The 20,955-nt window shown below is 40.1% G+C and overlaps 2 protein-coding genes across 2 annotated transcripts in view; both read left to right on the top strand.

The window, feature by feature from the left end:
- The window catches only part of syngap1b (synaptic Ras GTPase activating protein 1b), a 217,200-nt gene extending 215,888 nt beyond the window's left edge, over positions 1–1,312 (top strand). The window contains exon 21 of the mRNA XM_078171410.1: positions 1,135–1,312. Within this exon, the coding sequence (XP_078027536.1) occupies positions 1,135–1,173 (39 nt within the window). The 3' untranslated portion in view covers positions 1,174–1,312. The remainder of the gene's footprint in view (positions 1–1,134) is intronic.
- A 5,932-nt stretch (positions 1,313–7,244) lies between these two features.
- The window catches only part of smg5 (SMG5 nonsense mediated mRNA decay factor), a 29,545-nt gene continuing 15,834 nt past the window's right edge, over positions 7,245–20,955 (top strand). Inside the window, exons 1-11 of the mRNA XM_033640956.2 lie at positions 7,245–7,669; positions 8,064–8,162; positions 9,605–9,728; positions 10,678–10,834; positions 13,457–13,546; positions 13,915–14,004; positions 15,717–15,795; positions 15,887–16,012; positions 17,299–17,367; positions 18,805–19,034; positions 20,614–20,751. Coding sequence (XP_033496847.2) covers positions 7,605–7,669; positions 8,064–8,162; positions 9,605–9,728; positions 10,678–10,834; positions 13,457–13,546; positions 13,915–14,004; positions 15,717–15,795; positions 15,887–16,012; positions 17,299–17,367; positions 18,805–19,034; positions 20,614–20,751 — 1,267 coding nt within the window. The 5' untranslated portion in view covers positions 7,245–7,604. The remainder of the gene's footprint in view (positions 7,670–8,063; positions 8,163–9,604; positions 9,729–10,677; positions 10,835–13,456; positions 13,547–13,914; positions 14,005–15,716; positions 15,796–15,886; positions 16,013–17,298; positions 17,368–18,804; positions 19,035–20,613; positions 20,752–20,955) is intronic.

A 20,955-nucleotide genomic window follows, 5' to 3' on the forward strand; every position in this document is an offset into this window, starting at 1 on the left:
CCAGCGTGATATGATAACAAGGATCATTTTATGTGTGAAAAGACCATTTCAACCATTTAGGTTTGCCCGCCATTAAGTGCCTGGGATAAATATATTGAGCATCCTTTGGCCAGTAGACTAGCTAGTCATCGACCAAATGCACATTTTAATGCCTTGCTTAAGACGATAGGATTATAAAACACCCCTGATGCTTAAAAAAACAGTACTGACATACTTTTTTGTGTCGTTTCCATAATTTGAAGTTTCATTTCAAAATGAAAAAGCTGGCATCTGTTTCTGAAACCACATTGAAACAAATTAAAAGAGTTTAATTTGAATTTTTAGAATTACTGTACGATGTGTTTTTGAAATGAACTCTTCAGTTTCTCATGTGTCAAATGCTGAAAACACGAGTCATTGAAATGTCTGTAACGTGTATCCATATTCCTTCATTTTGTGTATGAACTGTCTGTTGTTACGGTTTGTCTGGATGTGAACCTGTTTTCGTGTCTGTAGCCTCACACACTGGTGTCGCTCTGAAACAACTCAGCTTGTTTGAAGGTTGAACCAAGAGGAGTTGAAGAGTTTCACATCAGCTCTGTGTCAGCCATTTTTCTCTTTAGAGTCAACAAACCACTTAATTTGCAGTGTCAAAGGTCAACACTGCCGACACTAGCACTTTGTAGGCCAGTGCTAATGGATTAGCTTGGACTCATTCTCTCAATGAATGTTTAACTGTTGAACCACCAAATGTTAATAATGCTAGCAGTATCACACAGGGAAAGATTGTCTTCTATTGAGACAGCTTGTAGGGCTACTTTTCTTCTTGTGAAATTACTTGTGTGAAGAATGTTGGATTGGAAGCGACCTAGGTTCAGTGTCTTTTTCAGAGATGTGAGATGATCCGTGATTGAGAAATTAACATTGCTGTGAAAATACCTCAGTGACTCAGGTAAACAAGCAGTTGCCTCAGAGCTGAACACACACAAATATATATATAAATATATATATATATATAGAAAAAGAGATGAGTCCAGCTTTGGACAGACTGCCACCATGCAGATACTCGGTCTCTCGCTATGCTTCAATAGCACCTGATCAAGCACCCTCCCCCGTTTCTTCTCTCTCTCTGTCTCCCTTTTTTTCTCCCCCTAGCCACTCTCACAGCTTCATGGAGGACAATGTGGAACCTAATTGGCTGATGCACCATCGGCAGTCCGCAGGGTGGCATAGCCAAATGTCCAGAGCCCTCTCTCGTGACGCGATTGGCTGACAAAGGGAGAACTTGGGGCATTGGTCCCATTCTCTTTGCTCAAGGGATGGTGCAGAGCCCCAGCGGACCATGTAAGGAAATGCTGGGTTGTTTTTTTTTTTTTTTTTAATTTTTAATTTTTTACTTTACCTTGGCCCTCTCTCTCTGATTTGATAACAGGATTTTTTTAAAAAATGTGTTTGACGCCTTGTGGTTGGATCTACATTTTACTTTTAAAAAGGTAGGCTGGACACATATTGGCGTTTGTTAGCCTGCCGAGCATGCAAAGAACAGCTATGCAGTCTGATCAATCAGCAGAACGGAGGAACACAAAGGCCAAGGAAGGCGTGACGCCCAAATTGAGAGAGAGGGGAGGTGTATTGTGGGTAAGATGTATTTCAAAGGTGCTTGACTTCTCTTAAAAATTTTCAGTCAAAGCTGATTTACTTTTAGAGCATTTATTTCCCTCTCTCTTTCTCTCTCTTTCTCTCTTATAGTCTTTTCAAATTACCCTTTGACTCCTCTTCACCTCTTCATCTACTCACTCTTTATCTATCTAGGATTCTCAAAGCATTATTTAACCGCTTCATTTTTACTCCAATTTAGACACACTTGATCTCTTTCTCGACTCGTATAGTTTTAGCTCTTCCGTTCGAATCTCTTTCAGACTTTGATTTTAAAGGAAACTAAATATGCACAGCCTAATACAACAAGTGAAACTGCTTCAGAACAAAACTCTTTGCTTCAGTGAAGACTTTGAAAAACCGGACAGAATGTTATTATTTATATTTCTATGCTTATTCTTACAATAGTATTTAAAAAAAAAAAAGAAACTCTTCATCAGAAATCTTCCGGAGCAGATATTTATTTCTTGATATAGATAGATGCCTCTATCTAATGGAAGTTCATAAATAATCCATTTTATATGAACCAAGTTTTCTTACTAAGACAATCCTGTGGAGAGAAGCTTTGCCCTGAAGGACTGTGACGAAAGGGACAAACTTGTGTTTTACCTACTCCCCTTACAGCAGTTTGCACGTTGCTGTGACCTGTGCCCCACCCCTTCCTCTTGGTTATAATCATTCAAAACAAACAAAAAAAAAAGAAACAGTGGACGGATGTTTCTCGCCCAACAATCGCCATGGAGCTCTCCATTTACGGACGATGTGAAAGTCTTTGGATGAGGACATTCTTACAGCTATTGTTTTGTACTCCACTTTCGACTATGTGTCTGTAGAGTTTTAACCGAGCGGAGGATGAACTCTTGGTTTCAGTGTGGCCACATTTCTGCAGTCAAATTGCTGTAAAACTCCCCCCATTTATTTCAATGGATGGACCCCACTGACACCAGTCTGAGTTGAAATCCCCGCCATTTCCACTTACGACTGAAACGACGACAGAGAGAGATATGTTAGAGGTCCTGCTGAAACGAGTGAATGTGTTTGTATATAAGTGTGCGTACTGGCTAAATCTTTGTGTATATACTGGATAAATGTGTATATATGGTATGTCTATGTGTATATACAGTTTGTTTGTATATGCAGAGTGTACAGTTATTTTTCCTCTAATGTTTCTCTCTCTTTCTATGAATAGGTCTTCTCAAGTTACCAATACTGAGGCATGGAAAGGTTTTTAAATGTACCGAGCTGTCAGAGGCACTTTGTGCACAGACTTAGAATATCAGCAAGGTCTGTCACTTAACAGCTGCATTCTTGAAGCTCTCATACAAGAAGTAACTCACATACTCTTAAAGCTTGCACTCATTTTCTGACCAACTAAAAAGCTTTTCTAAGTAGATTTGGGTGACCAAGCAATGTTTGTACATATATAGACTAAGACAATTTTTTTCCAGAAACCTCCATCTGCATTTCTTTGAAAATTCTCGACCTGTTTTTGAGTTCTTGCGTATCTGACTTTCACTTTAGGTTCCTATGGTATATGTTTGCAACGGTTGTCATTCAGAGTTATATATTTATTCCGACAACCCTTATATATTTCTTGAAATTTTGTTCCCCAAATTCTGCCTCTCATGGAGCCCTCTAACCTTTTGTTGAGATCTGGTTAGACTGGCGAATTCTTCCATGAAAGTATACTGTCATTACTTAACATTGCTTGTTTTTGTATAGGTCCTTACTAAATAAGTGTGCCTCCCCCCTTATACTCTTACTAACCTTAGATCCATTAACTCCTCTGGTCACTCATCTTCATACCCCTTGACAAGCCATAGCCCCCCTCCCCAAAACTCCTCTATTGTTGTTTTGACAGGACAGACATTTGGGGATTTTGTGTATATTAATGGAAGAGTGGTGTTGAAGAGTGTATTGCAGTTGTATATGGATTTGTTATGAATGTGGATATTCTGATCATTGAATTATTATTGTAATAATGATAATAATTATTGCCATTTTGATTTCGTTGATTAATTCCTTTGATGCGGTTGATGAAGATGCCATTGTTCCTTTTTTTTTTTTTTTTTTGGAATACACCGGAATTTATATTTTTCGGGTGGGTGAATCTGGAGATAGAAATACGTAAATAAATAAATAAATAAACAAATAATTAAATTCTTAACCTGCGGTGGAAATGTGTGTTCTGTTTCTTAATGCATTGACTTAAAGTATCCATCCATTTCAAATTACTGCTGTGATAGACCATATTTATCTTACTTTGTCAACAAATCTCAACACCGTTGTTTTCTGTTAATTATTAAAGGGGCCAAATTCAGAGCATATGGGTTGACTGCACACGGTTCTCAACAGGGAGTCTGAGCCGGTGGCTAGCAGCTAATGGTGCTAACTCCATAAACAACGGCACCAGTGCTCACAGAGCTAACAGTGTTAACCAGGGTGGAACTGGAGAATGGGATTTTGCGATGATGCCATCACAATATCAGCAGTTACTGCCATATGAGTACAGTGTAAAGCTGCAGCAATGAGGTGGTCAGTTAATACCCACATGCACTCACGGCCCGACCAGTTTACCATAACAAACCACAGAGAAGCTCGGATTATAAACACACACAGAGCGCATGATTTCATCCTCTGCTCAGGAAGCCATTACTCCACTAAATCTTTACACAGCAAATAGTGTTTTGCGGCTTTATAAATGCTCTGAATGTTGCACACAGAACTTTTAAAAACACATCAGCGAGCCACACTGTTGCACTGGGTGACATTACCATTAATCTACACATCGTAGTTTGTCTTGAGACAATCCCACATACACCGTCCTGCTGCTGTAAATACTCACCAGAGAACCAAATGTGTATAATACATAGCTGAAAATAGTCCCCAACAAATGCTCTGCTAATTTATGTTTGACTGACATCTGCTAAAAACTACAGTGCCCAGCTGTTTAAGGAAATCTATTAGCCTTTTTTGTAATGAAGTGTTTTTGTGGATTTTGGGATTTACACCTTCAGTAGTAACAAATTGAGACAAAGTTGTTAAGTTGTTGGTTTTGGTCTTTTCATGGGATTGGTTGAAAACAACAAAAATATAGAATATCGCCAGCCTTTTCCTTCAAGTGGTGGAAAACATGGCTCAGTTTTTGTCTGGAAGCAATGTTTGGTCACTTCCTTTTTCAGCAGTGGTTGAAGATATATGCAGATATTTTACTCAAGTAGAAGTAGTAATACCACAGTGTAAGAATACTCTATTACAAGTAAAGGTCCTGCATTCAAAGTATTACTTAAATAAAAGTACAAAAGTATTAGCTTAAAAATATACTTAAAGTACACAGAATGGCTCATTTCAGAATAATACATATAATATCACTGGGTTATAATCAGTGATGCATTAATGTGTAAGTATCACTGATGTTGCTAATTTTAGCTTTGTACTGCTGGGTAGTTTAATTTATATTCAGTACATCATCGTAATCTTAAATAGTAACTAAAGCTGTCAAATAAATGTAATGGATTCTTAAATTTAGCAAAGTAGATGTATAAAGTATCAAATGGAAACACTCAAAAATGTACTGAAGTACAGGACTTGAATACATGTACTCTGTTACAATCCACCACTTGACTATAGGGCCACAACTAGGAAGTATTTTCATCATGGATTCATTTATCAAGTATTTTCTAGAATAATTGTTGTGTGTGTAAATGGTTAAAAAAATAGATACAATTCCTGCAGAACCCAAAGAGATGTTTTTAAATTGCTGGTTTTATCTGATAAACAGTTAAAAAAAAACAACCATATATTTTATTTACAATCATATAAAACAGAGAAATCAGAAAATCCTCACACTTGAGAATGTGGTACCCACAAATGTTTGGCATTTTTGCTTCATAAATTGTTGTCAATTAACTTTCAGTCACTCGACTAATTAATTAATCATCTAATTGTCTCAGCACTAGTCTATGCTGTATGTATAGGCTCACAGCATGCACACCCTCTTAGCAAGGTTATGAATGATCAAGAACCAAAACTGTCTATCAAGTCAAAAATTCTGCACTACGAACCCAAACGAAGTGTAGGTTATCAATTGCCTTCGCTGGTTGTACCTGTATTCCAATGGAAAGATTCATTTTCTAGTCTTACAAGCTCTTTCACCCTTATTTTCACAGGTAAGTTTTTGCAGCTCACTTGTGGTTGCATCACAGTGCTCGCTCATCTGGGTTGTCTACATTTTCCTTCTCTTGGTGAGCAGAGCAGATCATTTCCTCACACTCTCCCCAGCTGAGGTGCTGAGAGCGAGGATGGCAGGCAGGATCTGGGAGTTGGGGACTGGACTGAATATAGCAAGCTTGTAATTATCTTCATCCTCCTAAACTTAATCGCCTGCAGCTCCTTAGTGAGTTGGCAACTTCTGAGTTTGGACAGAGCAGGAAAAAAATTAGCACAGCGGAGGAGCAATAGACAGTTCATGCTATGCAGAATGAACAGAACAAACAGAGTTCAACCTCAACTTGCTCCATAACAAAATGAATGTCAAGGTCTTCATTTTTCATTTAATACAATAGACCTGTGTAAAACCATGCCAAAATTGTGCATTTATTTCTAAATTACAATATTTTAGTTTCTAAAAACATACTTTTATCATTCAAGCAAGACAAAATCATGACATAATGAACCAGAACCTTAATAAAACTACCTTGTCCTTCCTAACTGATGCCTCATCTTTCAGTGATCCCCTTCATCATCACCTGCCACACCAATATCTTGTTTCTACAATCAGGAAATCCATAAGAATACATTCAGTTTAGCAAGGAAGCATGTCTGAAAATGCCATTTCTCTGTGACTTCAACACAGCATTTATAGGGATGCAAAATAATCTGTGATCTTTATGGGCCTCTACTGGTAACCATGAGGAATTACAACAACAGTGTTTATAGTGGCTGTGGTTTCTGTGCCTTTATGTGCAAATGATGGAAGTATGAATGCACAAATCTGGAAAGAAATTATAGGCTATTTATTTGTGACACAACTGTAAAGTCATATACAAGTCTTACATTGAAGATTCCACTTAAGAAACATTTACTGCAACATGTAAAGTAAAAGTACTTGTTGCTACTTGCAGAATTGTCCAGTTCAGATAGTTATTCTACATTGTGTGATAGTTTAAAAAGATTGAAATTGCTGAAAATACTTAAGTAAAGTAAGAGTAGCTTAAAATTGTGCTTAGGTACAATATCTGAGTAAATGCAAAAAAACACCTTTCTACTTCTATTTGTACAATGTGGCATGCACTTAAGTAGAACTGCTAATTTCACTAAAGTAAAATTGCTACTCTTACTGAAGTTAACCTTTGAATGCAGGGCCTTGACTTGTACCAGCGTAGTTTTACGCTGTAGTATTGCCTCTTTACTCAAGAAAAATATCTGGATACTTCTTCACACCACTGCTGAAATCTTTTTTATTTTATTTTTGTATTTATGTATTTATTTGAATGTGTAATTTGCAGAAGTAGGAAACATTTTAATCAATATTTTCGGAAATGCGGGATTTGCACACAGTCTGGCAACCCGTGAAGCTTGTGAGCGTGATCTGTACTCTCGCGATACTCAGGCGGTCACTGCCTGATAGGAGTAATGGCCGCCTTCGTAGCAATGGCTGGAACGGGGAACAACACAAGAGGCATATCAGAGCGTTTTAGCTGACCAGGAAGAGCCTAAATTACCAGGCAACCCCTCCTACCCGGTTTTCAGAACGGATGGGTAGAGGGGGGTATTGCCAAAGGACACAAGAAACGAAAGAGACTCAGAGGGAAAGGGAGGAAAGCTAACGCTATCTCGATAGCTAGCGCTAGTTGTCACTGCCGGGGAACAAACCGGAGTAGCCCTGACAACTGTGCGGTCCGGAGGGCTGAAGGAAGCGGTTGACCAGACGCTGGAGCGTGTGAACAAATAACCGGCAAGTCGTTAACATGAGTGGACCGGGTCAGGACAGTGAGCCAGAGGCGAAAGTCCTTCTCATCAAGCGGCTTTACAGGTAAGTTGGCGAGGCCGTTTTGCTTAGCTAACCAAGGTGCTAAGTGGACGTTATTGTGCTGGCTAACTTAGCTGCTAGCCAATCAATGTTTGTTATCACAAGAAAGGGTCCATCTATTCTTCTCTTCAGTAAGCTGTCACGACTGTGAGTAGCCACACATTCCTTGTATACCCAGTCAGCGCAGCTTCAGCTAAATCTGACCGGGTAGTCATCATGTTTTGTGGAAGTGTAGCTTATGTTAGCAAATCATTATTTAGCTGCAAGTGTCATCAGTGCGTTTGTGACAAAGGGAACAGAAAGGATTGTGGCACTATGATAGCCTCCTCGGGATTGTTTAGATCACGGCGTTACCCTTGTCATAATGTTAATGTTCATATTGCTTCATGTTACGCAGGGCTGTGGTGGAGTCTGTGCATAAGCTGGATGTCATCATCGGCAGCAAAGCATCCTACAGAGAGGTCTTCAAGCCGGAGAACATCAGCCTTCGCAACAAGTAGGTCCAGCTGTCTCAGCAGTGTGTGTGTGTGTGTGTGTGTGTGTGTGGAGGGAGGCAGGAGTGTTAAACATCTGGACAGTTGTTCTAGATAAAATTCTGAATGTAACCAGTTGCTGATCGCTTAGCTTCAGTTCATTTAGCTGTGACTACCCCTCTGTTTAGCTGTGTGTTCAACTGGGATTGCCTGCATGTCTCCTGAGTTTACAGATCTGATATTCTGTGTGCACATTGTACATCACAGTGTGCTTAAATATAATGATTTGGTTCTGTCTATCAGAAGTTGTGATCACTGTAAGGCTAAACAAAAATAAATGATAATAAAGATACTGCTTTGTGCTCAGCGGCTCAGCCTGTGAGCAGGATTGCAGTTGTTATTTTCATACTGGGTACAATGAAACAAAAGCTGAGAAAGAGGAAGTTGCTGGTAAATGTGAAAGCGAGACTTGGCCATGTGTCTACACAGAGGGAGAGACGGAGGAGATAATGTCTTGTTTTGCTCAGTGATTGCCTTGCGAAGCAATATGCAGTATAAAAAGTTGATGAGGCAAACTTTCCTTGTGGTCAGGACTGCATGTAGAGCTGAGGTGCCGTCATTTTTTGATTAAATGTGCCAAACTTTTGCTAGTTTCAGTTTCTAACTGTGAAGATTTGCTGCTTTTCATTGTCATATATGATAGTACACTGGCTGTCTTTGGGTTTTGGACGCTTGGTTTGACGAGTGAGGCATTTAAAAATGTCACTTTTATCATTTGTTTCATATGCATTTCCACTACTACCCATGAATGTGGCAAATTCCAATGCACATATTTTGGGAGGATTTCACCTGTATTTAAACGTATCCACAAGTGTCACTTCCCCCAGGACATCATTTAATCTAAGAGCTGTGGTCATATATTGTACTTGACTTGCATATATGATAATTTGACACCAGTGTGAGGCTCATATGTTGAGTGTTATATTATCATCTTCAGCATTAAATAATGGAAGTAGCATCTCTTCAAAGAGGCGATAATGACAAATACTGCATGTACTTGCTTAACTGAATTAACATAATCTTGTCATCAGCTGCACACAAAGTGCGGACTGAGATTTCACAATATTCTGGTGAACAACTCTGAATCAGTTTACACAGACCACGTGAGTCACAGAAAGGAAAGGCATGCTCATTAGTGATATTTGTCCGACAGCACTCGAATAATCTGTTATTACTAACTGCAGTGTCTATAAAGTAGGGCTGCATGATTGTTTTCATTATCTCGATTTATCATGACAAACAGCCCACCATTCCAGTATGTATCCTGCAAGGTGTTTCTGTTCTGCATAGCCCCACCTGTTCCTGTGAAACTAGGTTGACTCATTGGTCCACTTGTCAAACCGGTGACCCAACTACCTCCTTAACTTATGCATGTGTATCTGCTTTTCCTTCTGTGTGTTTCCAGGCTGAGGGAGCTTTGCGTGAAGCTGATGTTCCTCCACCCTGTCGACTACGGCCGCAAGGCTGAGGAGCTGCTCTGGAGGAAGGTTTACTATGAGGTCATCCAAGTTATCAAGACCAACAAGAAGGTAACTGGCCCATGCAGCATGTATGAGACAACCAGTTTTTCTGTTGTTGGCTGGCTTGGCATCCTGGCTGCCACTTAAAGGTCAACGCCACCATGACATCTGCCATTTTGTGGTCAGTGGGATGTAACGTTCCTCGCAGAGTGCCAAGAGTGTGTGCATATTCTGCCTGAGTGATCCCAGTGGAAATCAAACCTCTGAAAATGTCACTTTTGGCGCTTTGCTCTGCTGTTGGACCAACATAGGAAAAGCATCAAACATTATTGGCCTTATCAAATGTTACTGGATCATTTCTGTATTTAATTCAGTAATAATAATGTAGTGAGTGTGTACTGTGATTCAGATGCTTGTGAACTGGAATCATGAACATGTTTTAATGTTATCAGCAGTTGAGTTTTAGTCATTGTTGCTCATTTGTTTGTTTGTTTTAATTTGTATAAGTCATAAAGTCTCTTGCTGCACACAATCTGACGAATGTCCATAAGTGATGCTTCTTGAGTTAGCATCAGACTGTAAATTTAAAAATGAAGAATATGTGGGGGTTAAAGCTAGACAGAAGTGAGTTTATTAGACCTCTGTAGTCTGCTCCTCATCGCTGCTTTAGGCTAGTGGCTGGAGGCTGTGTCAGCCAGTAGTGTAACACACTTGAATCTACAAACAAGCTGTCATTGTTAAAGTTACATTGGGGGTAATGTTGGCGTCATGTTTTGACAAGGAAGAGGACTGCGTGGCATGAAGAAGATGATATATTTGGTTCTGCTACATTGTTTTTGATCCTCTTTTTAAGGCTGTCTGGTGGTGTTGTAGCTTTTTGGTGACAGTATATTTCATTGCTCCATGCTTTTGTACTTTGTTAATGCTTATCGTAAACTAACAGAGTTTATTATTGTTGCTCTGGTCATATCTTTAATGTATTGGCTCCTCTCTTTTCTTTCTCTTTCCTCTACTGTAGCACATCCACAGCCGCAGCGCTCTGGAGTGTGCCTACCGCACACACCTGATCGCCGGCGTGGGGTTCTACCAGCACCTGTTGCTATACATCCAGTCACATTACCAGCTGGAGCTGCAGGACTGCATCGACTGGACCCACGTCACAGACCCGTTGATAGGTCAGATACGCAAAGTACACATTCATACAAAGACACAGATATAGAATTCAAACATCTCTAACTAAATGTTTTTCTGAATGATGTATAATATTCACACATATATGGTTGTAAATATGCTTGTCCACATTTTGGATATCTTTTGATTAAATTTAGAAATCTTGATCACCTTTAGGCCTTTTTCACTGAAGATGTTTTGACAAGTCTTTCTTGGAATAAATTCTATGTCCCTGTGCCGGTTTTAAGATCCTGATATTGTGCATGTCCGTTCACCTTATTTGCCTACCAGAACACTTACAAGAATACGGGTACATTCACATTGATACGTCTTCATTTTAAAACGCATAACTATTGCTGCGTTCATGCCCAGTGTCCATACTACTTGGGCGTTTTGGAATCACTAAAATGCAGACCTTTGAAAATGCTGCTGACCCTCTTTAGGTTTGAAAACTCTAATCTGGACGCATGGAAACAAGAGACTTTCGAAAACCATGATGCAGACATTCATGTTTGCTTCCCAACTATGTCTTATCAGTCACATCTTGTCAAGTCAAAACATTATAGTTAAGTCTCCATACCTCTTGTGATTTCATCCTTCTTGTGTGGGTACTCTTTCCCATTGCCATGGCTTCCCCAGCGATGGATCATGCTCCTGGTACCTCTCTGAAGCCCAGTTCAAACCATGGATTCAGGACGTGACGAGCTGAAACAGGCAACTACGTGCAATGTGCCGTTCTGCAACGTTCTAAAAACCTGCCGGTTCACACCAATACAACTAGATGAGATGGTGTATCATCTCTATGCAACAACTCTCTGTACTTCTGTTCTGATTTGCAGCTTTTCAGGTTTATTTTGTGGCTGAATATAATTTGTAGCTTCTTAAAATATGAATGAGGATAGTGATAGTGAGATACTGGCTACAGCTGCATTTGTAGTAGTGATGAAACAGTAGAAAAAACAAAGAAAACAAGCATCAGATGGACTGTATTAATAATAAACATACATACAGCGAGCAGGAGCAGCAACTCACCCTCCGACACAGACACACCATTAGCAGGAAACAGCAAGCGAACACACTGTCTTCGGTCATTTTGACTTGACCAGCGGACTTCACTCCAAGCCAATTGGCTGTTGAAACAGGTGACGTGCTTTACGTTCTAAAACCAGCCGCCCGGCAATTTGACCAGCTGAGTTGCAGATGACACCATCAGCCGGCTTGAATCAAGCTCAGACTGGCCAGTTCACGCCGCTGCAACTTTTCTCTGCAGCATTCAAAATCAGTTTTGTCTCATTGTGAATCTTTGTTCTGAACTGGGCTTAATATTTGCTTTGTAACAACTCCCAGTCTGTTTTCTCCTGCTTTATACTCACGTGTTTCTTTCAGTAACAGTTCATTTCATCGTCGGTCTACGCAAAGAAATCTCTGGTCTTACTTTTCGCCATCTCTGTAGTATTTTCTGTAACCAAGCAACCAGCCTCAGAGTAGACAGTCTGCTTCCTGTTTACATCAGCACATACGCCTAGTGTATGTAAATGGTCATGTGGTATGTGTTTTCAGGCGAGTTAATAAAGATGGAGATTATTTCTGAAGCACTGCTGAAATGCTTGCATGTACTAGGGTTGCAGCAAACTGGTTTTATCGGTTTATTATAGTTAATTTCAAAGGGGAGACTTTTTACTCATACTTCCATATTCATTCCTTTAAGGGTTATACAAAGTTATTATAATACGAATTCTGTAATACTGTGAAACCGCAATATTTTCTGAGACGGTAATTGTACCATGACAATTTCACACCGTTGTTTATGGAGATCGTTTCCTTTCAAAATGCTGTTTTAAAATTTAAGTGTATTAGTGTGGACGTGGCCTGAAACAGAGCCATCATTGACCTATGCTTTTCCTGCTATAACAACACAAAATCTTTTTCTTTACAAAATAGTTTGTGATAATGTTAAAGCACTCAATTCTAGGGAGAAATGAACCTGCACAGACGCATTGCTTTTGCCACCTTTGCACCATTTAGATTTACTACACTTGTGAAATGGGTGTAAATCCCATTCAGCATGGTATTATACATGTTTTGAAACTTGTGGATTTGATATTCACACTGCTCAAACTCCCTGAAAGGGTCCCCTGGAAAGATGCCCATCACTTACAGCTGGTACTTTCACACTCCAGATAATGAATAGTGTGGTCACACAGTTGCATTTACACCAGGTGTTTATGTGTCCCTTGTCTTAATTCAGTCTCGTATCAGATGTCGGTGTTCCCTTGTATGATGCAAAGCAGACAAATGGGTGGAGAAGTGCCAAGTCAGTCTATTGTCAGCGAAGATAGACAGGTGCAGGGTCGCCCAAGTATGTGGTTCTGTGCAGCTGGTGCTTGTCCTTTGCCTCAGAAACCCTCAGACAACAGGGGCTGAATACTCCTACTACTAAATTTATGTTATCAAGAAATAACAAGGTGCTGTTTCATACATTCAAACAATCTGCTGTTTGCAAATCGTTGCTTTGCTGGAATTTAAGCTCTTTGGTTACATAATTCCAAGTCATTTTCCATAAGTGCATCAGCTAAATGCTTTAAATGAAAGGGAAAAAAAACACATTGTGTAATTGTTCCCCGCAGGCCGAAAGAAACCAGTGTCAGCCACCCCCAAGGAGATGGAGTGGGCACAGATGGCCTGTCATCGCTGTCTGGTCTACCTTGGAGATCTAGGTAATAACATGATAATAGACTGTGCAATTATTCTATCTCTCAACCCAGCTTCTAGAGGTGTGAGACAGCATGTGTGTGTCATTCAGCGTGGGAAATTTTGGCTAAAGCTATAGCGCATAATTGGCAGGAGTCTGTTTGGTTGGTTCAGACTTATGTGATACAGAGATATCAGCATTTTGATTGATTTTTCATTATTAAGCTGACAGTTATTAAGCAAATGGAATTATGTCTGCACCATTTTCGGTTTGCCTCTGGATAGATAAAAGAAAATTTAATTGAACCTGTGAACATTTTTTATTTTTCAGCCAAAGTCCATCTTGTTGTTAACGTTTGTTACTTTTTCTGTTACTTCAATGTTTCCTGTGCAGCCCGTTATCAGAATGAACTTGCCGGAGTCGAGGCTGAGCAGCTGGCTGAAAGGTTTTACCATCAGGCGCTGTCTGTCATGCCACACGTGGGTGAGTGACTGTAATGTTAGATTTCTTAATAACACAGCACTTTGCTGTTGCCATGGTCGGGGAGAAGCTGGTAAAGTATGTGTTTTCTGAGCTGGAGAGTGGCAGGAACATGATGCTTCTAGAAAGCTTGGAAAATGCTTTTATCAGGCGTGATTCTATGACGAGCAGTAACAGTGACAAAAGTGTTAAAACTCTGTTGTTCAATAGAAAAAGAAAGCTTTTAAAGACGAACACTTACACTTGTTAATTCTCTTGATAATGTTACTGTGGAGGAATGTGATGTTTACACTGCAAATATATTATGTGTTTTAACACTGGTTAGCTCCATACCACTCACATCTGTAAGCTCAATATGCAGCTAGAGCTAGCAGCTGTTTAGCTTAGCTTAGCGTAGCATAAAGACTGGAAAGGGGGGGGGGGGGCAGCTAGCCTGGCTCTGTCCAAAGGTAACAAAATCTACCTACCATCTCATCTAAAACTCACTATTGAACACATTATGTCTTGGCTCTTTTAATCTGTACAAAAACCTACTTTAAGAACAACAATTTGTCGTTTCACAGGCAGTTGTTTGCCAGACTATTTCTTAGCTAGGACAAGTAACTTGTAGTAGCAGCTTGTTATTATATATAATGTTAGTATTATTGACATTTTTATTGTAGGGTTTTTGTGCTGATTAGCAAGCTTTAAAGGTGCTGATAGGTGGAATTTGTACATTGATCAGAACTGTATGCTTTAGTGCAGTGGGTTGCAGGTCCATTCTTAAAGGACCACAGGAGACTAGCAAAAATGTCAAGTTTGTAAAAAGACACTTAATTTTTAAGTACAGTAAATTTCCAGCTTAGAGCTTTTATTTTGAAGTGTCGTTTTCTGCTGCAGAGTGAATGACTAATGGACACCTACATGACAGAGACAGCAAACTAGCTCAACAACATGGCCGGTTACGGAAAATGAGTGAATGTCCAAAGTGTTTTGGTGTCCGAATCTTGGCTTATAGCACTGCAACATTTTGACAAGGCTGTACACAGCTCAGAATTATGTCTGCCAAATTGGAGTTAGACGCTCAATACGAATATTTGACTTTGTTATTTATTTACATATAGAGTTAAAGAGGTTGAACAGGGTACGACGTGACGTTCAGGATGACAACAACGTTAACATAATATAGTAAACAAGCCAAGTTAGCGCTCCAAGCTAATTCATGCTAACTACGGTGCAACATTTTTTGGCGACAGCAGATATTAAACAGAAGCCAGAGACTGCATTGTCTTGTTGTGAGCTGTATATTCACCACTTCTAAGCAGAAGGCAGAAGATAACATTATGTTGGAGGCTGAATGGGCATTGCCTCTCTTCCTCTGGCAGCTTCTCAGTCAGACTCACCCTGGGTCTGGGTCCATAGCTGCCTGTACTGGAGAGCAGCATGAAAGCGAGTGGCGCTCACTCTGCAGCTATATCTGGGGACCAAAATGTACACAGAAGTACACTGCACACTTGACTGACCAAAAAAAAATCCCCAACTGCTCGATTTGACAAGTCTCAGTTGACTAGGGGTCTCCAACTGATGATTCAAGTCTTTGACTTTCAGGGGGCAGCCTTACATCACATGCATTAGCTTTATTTTTTCAGATTGAACAGGACATTTGGTTATTAGACAGAACATTAGGTAATGATTCTCAGTCCGGTTTACTCATTTCCTCACCCGCCTCTCTACAGGAATGCCTTTTAACCAACTGGGCACATTGGCCGGGAGCAAGTTCTACAACGTTGAAGCAACCTACTACTACCTACGCTGGTGAGGAATGTTTATGTTAAGTTATGTGTGATGTTTAGAACTGAATTACAACCCAATAAGTTTAACTTAACATATATTTTATTTGTGCTAGCATCCAATCAGATGCCCCCTTCGAGGGTGCCTATGGCAACCTGAAGCGTCTGTTTGACAAAGCCGCCAAGATGTACCACCAGGTGAAGAAGCAGGAAATGAAGAAGCTGTCTCCATCTCGACAAAGGTGAGGAGTACTCATAGGAGAGTCGCAAGAAACACAAACACAAAGTTCCTCTGAGGCCTCCTTTGATCACGAGCCCTCTCTGGACAGCAGTGGTGTAATTACTAATGGTTTTTCAGGTTTGCCTGGTGGGAAAAAAAACCCCTCTAAAATAAACAGAATATTTTGACTTCAGTGTGCTGACATCCCAGAGTAATTTTAATCTAGTCCCAATTGACATCTGGGGTTTCACATAATTACCGACCCGCCTGGCCGCCGTTTGAATCACAAAGGCGCTCTAACCAGTGGTGGGATGAAGCAGCATCTCTCTGCAGATTGGATTAGATAATTGATGATCCCCGTGGGGAAATTAGGTTGTTGAAGCAACAAAAGTTACAGGAATCAGTAGGAATAACAGACAAATATGCATACAAATGAAGCATGTAAATAAACAGTTTGAGAGATAATGCCTGGTGTGCTGAAGAAAACTCTGGAGGGAAAAAGCATAAATATAGGTCATCTTGCCTGTCTATTATGGGATTATTTAGATTACCAGTGTGCATGGAGCAAATAAGATTAACACATTATTTTGCCACCTGGACACAAAACAATGCTGTTGTTGTTGTTTCATTTATACAAATAACACTTCACTTAGGTGTGATGTGTACGGTGTGAAAACTTTTTGCACCAGATTGTGCTACATTATATATATTGTGATATACAGAAAATCTTTTGCAACACCATAGATATAACACATCTGTTATCCACATTTTGGGAACTAAGCCTCTTTGCTTATTTGGGTGGGATGAAGAGATTCCACACTTGTGTTACTTATGTTTGTGTCCAAATTAAACAAACAAGATATAACCTTTGTACCTTTGGATAGACCCAGACTAGCTGTTTCCCCTCCGGCTTCCATTCTTTTTGCTAAAGGCTGCTGGCTCAAACTTCACATGTAGTGTACAGGCATGAGAGTAGTATCAATCTTTTCTTTAACTCTCAGCATTAAAAAAACAAAGTAGCTTGCTTTTAAACATTCCCTGTTCTCAATATTTTTGTGTTTAATTACTCAGAGGACACAGAGAATGTCTCAGCAATAGTAAAAGCACTGATAAGAGTACCAACATGCACCAACAGGACATTCAACACACCACTGTTTCTGTAAAAAAAATGTTTTGCTTTGATAATTTCACCACAATCACAAGTGCTTCACAAACATGACAATATTTAATGGACATGGAGAATTAGATACAGAGTCATAATATCTGTATTTATGATTTCCTTAATTTTGGCATGACTTTTTTTTGCAGATCAAAAGATATTAAGCGCCTCTTGGTGAGCTTCATGTACCTTCAGAGTCTGCTGCAGCCCAAGAACAGGTGAGAGTGCTCGTGCTTACTTGGATCGCACTTTGTTTTTCTTACAAGCCTCCACGGTGAACGAAGAATCCAAAAAGGGAGGAAGTTTTTAATGAATTGAAGTAAACAGAGACCACTTTTTGGGGCGTCGGTGGCTTGGTGGGTAGAGCAGGCGCCCCATGTACAAGGCTGTTGCCGCAGCGACCCGGGTTCGAGTCCAGCCTGTGGCCCTTTGCTGCATGTCATCCCCCCTCTCTATCTCTCCCCTCTTCAAACTGTCCTGTCCATTAAAGGCAAATGCTCCAAAAAATATCTCTTAAGAAAAAAAAAAAAAAGAGACCACTTTTAACAACAGCAAAAGTACATCAAAAACTCTTTTCATACTCTCACACAACTCATACAGTATAATTCCAGTCTCATTTACACAGCTGTATGCTCAGTACTTTTCAAACACATACATTTTGCTTAACATTATTATTTAAAACATTTCGGCACAAACAGTCTCACACATGGATGAGTGGCACGCTTGGCCAAGCATCATAGACTGTAGAAATAATGGACTTAGCCTAACATGATGTCACACATTGGTTTGTGGAATCCCATTTTGAAGCCTCACGTTCAGCTTAACGGCCGTTGCCATCAGCGAGAGGCTGGTGCTGTGGAGGAGCGAGGGGTGGATGTGACTGAGAAACAGAGGGCACTATGGCAGACAGCCTGTGACTCAAAGCAGCCCGCCCTTAATTGTGCATAACTTTAAGCTTTAATCAAATGTAAATGCATGAGTTATATGAAAATTCACCCCACGTACTGTTGTCATGCAAGGGGAACTTAGCTACAGAGACCAAAACCGTTTTTTGTATCAGGCTGTTTATTTCGGCTGTAAAGTTGAGCATTTTAACACGGGGGGGTCTGTGGGGACAAGCGGCCGTTCAAAGAAACAGTTTTTGGCTCTTTAGTGTTGGCTTCATTTTCAGCCCTTGAGGTTGTGACCGCTTGTGCTCCAGTTCAACAAGAATTTTCTCATTTTTTGAATTCTTCGTTCACCGTGGAGGCATACGACAAAGTTTTCTTCATGAATTCAAGGTTGTCGATCATTTTGTGGGAAAAGTGTTCCTTCAAGACTATATGAGCACAGTGTGGTACAGTTTGTGTGTTTAGTTATTATCAAATCAGTCCATCTATAGTATCTAACCTCTCACCTGCAGAAGTGATATTAAAATCAAATATTTGGTTTTGTGAAGTGTGGACACAGGTCAACAGATTTGAGTGTTTACTGTCTGTGAAATGTTCGGGGGAAAAAAAAGATATATGAAGGACAAAAAGTGAGCATATCGTGACCCCTGGTCCACTGATTCTCTGCAGTGTTTTCCTTGGATTATTCATTAATGAATAGTGCTCACCTGTATTTTCAGTGCATCCTTTTTATGCTATTGCTTCCTCTCCTCTGTCTGTATCCAGTCTGATGGAGACGGAGCTGACGTCACTCTGCCAGTCGGTGCTGGAGGACTTCAACTTGGTGCTGTTTTACCTGCCGCCGCCGACACATGGCATTGCTCACCACTCCCCCAGCGAGGAAGAGGAGGAGCAGCAGCAGCACGCTGACAGCTCCTGCCCCGTGCTGCCTGACACCCTCGTCTTCAAGATGGTGGTCACTTGTCTGATGGTGGTGCACAGCCTGAAGAGGGGAGGTTAGTGTTAGTGTGATGTGAAGGATGTTTTGGGTTTTTAAATGATAACTATAAAAGAGTAGTGAACAAACAGTAAAGTTTTTCTGTAAATGCCCCTTAAAAAGCTGTTACAATCTACAGTGGGCCTGCATATCCAGGTCAGATGAGGCTTGGAATAACGAGTAGAAGGGGGTGAAGACACCAACCAGATTTTAATTTTATTTTTGTGGAGCTGTGCAGTTAACTAGCCAAGAAGGCCTCACAAAACACCCACTGAAGTAGTCCATGTCTCTTGCCATCATAAGAGGATCTATGATGGATTGACTCCCAGACTGAAATTTGGACACTAGCATGAAATTAAAAATATAAATCTCAAGAAGTACATATTACAGAAAGTTTTTATTTTTCTTAAAGCTCCACTGATACAGGGTTTCTGATGCCTATACTAATATTGATATTTGGACTGATACTGAGTTTTAAAGTCCAGTGGGTAGGACTTTGGGGGATATATTGGCAGACAAGGTATATGATATTCATAACTGTTTTCATTCGTTTATAACCTCCTGAAATAAGACTTGTCGTGTTTTTGGTACCTTAAAATGAGCCATTTATATCTACATATGGAGCAGGTCCTCCTCGATGGAGTCTGTCATGTTGTTTTTACAGTAGCCCAGAACCAACAAACCAAACACTGGCTCTAGATAGGGCCATTTGCATTTTTGCCTCAGCCACCATAGTTCTCCCACACGCTTGGCACACAAAGGAAGTTTCAGTTCTTCAACCTTACCGCCAGATGTAAACATAAAAGATGAATGTGTTTGCTGGAGCAGTTGTTAAGAGTTTAAGACTGCATTGAAAATATTCAATATCTGTAACTGCTTATACGCTTTAGGGTTGTGGGGGGCTGGACATTAGGCGAGAGGGCGTTGGGGTACACCCAGGACAAGTCGTCAGACTATCACAGGGCTGACACAGAGAGAGAGACAACTATACATGCTCACACTCACAGCTACGGGCAATTTAGAGTCACCAATTAACCTGCATGTCTTTGGACTGTGGCAGGAAGCAGGAGAAATTATTTTTACTTATTTTAGGAATTATGCATGACTGATATTTCTCAAATTAACATTTTTAAAAAATTCACATACCCTTTGCAATACTACAAAGTACCCCCCAGGAATACCAGTATTCCCATTTGAGAAACATAGCACTCGACTTTTGAAAAAAATCTCAAGAGATATCAGCCAAAATACATTTTCTTTGCACAACCCATAATATAAATAAACATTTTAGATGAGGTTTCCTTGATATTTTTTTTTGTTTTGTTAATGAGTGAATTTAATGAGATGAGCTGGGCAGGACATTTTCAGTTAAAAATAAACTAGTTACTACTCTCTGGAGGACACAGTATAGAATGGTAACAACATCTCTGTTATTTATTTTTTTAATTTATCAGCTGATTCCTTTTATCTGTACATGATTCGGTCTACCCTAGGAATTGCTGTCTAGTAGCATTGCTTATCACCAGGCCTTTGTTCAAATAACAGTTCAAATAAAAAAAAATTTTTTTGTACTAACAAATGTTGCACTGTGTCTTTAGGATCGAAGCAGTACAGTGCGTCCATAGCTTTTACTCTGGCCCTGTTCTCCCATCTGGTGAACCACGTCAACATCCGGCTGCAGGCTGAGCTGGAGGAAGCGGAGAGCCAGGTGCCCCAACTTCACACTGACGCCACAGGTGAGAGGGGAAATCTCTGTCTCCATATATGGCGGGGAAGGTAGTTCAGTCTCTCAGCCTGTGTTTGTAACATAGAACAAACATAGATCAATACATAAATCCTGGTGTATTCTCATTAGCAACATATTTTAGGATTAAAGCACTGCTTTTTGTGGTTTTAAAATATAATCTTTTGGTAGAAGTACAGCTGTAAGTAAAGTTTCT

Source organism: Epinephelus lanceolatus, chromosome 10 (assembly GCF_041903045.1).
Source record: "Epinephelus lanceolatus isolate andai-2023 chromosome 10, ASM4190304v1, whole genome shotgun sequence".
NCBI classification, from domain to species: domain Eukaryota; kingdom Metazoa; phylum Chordata; class Actinopteri; order Perciformes; family Serranidae; genus Epinephelus; species Epinephelus lanceolatus.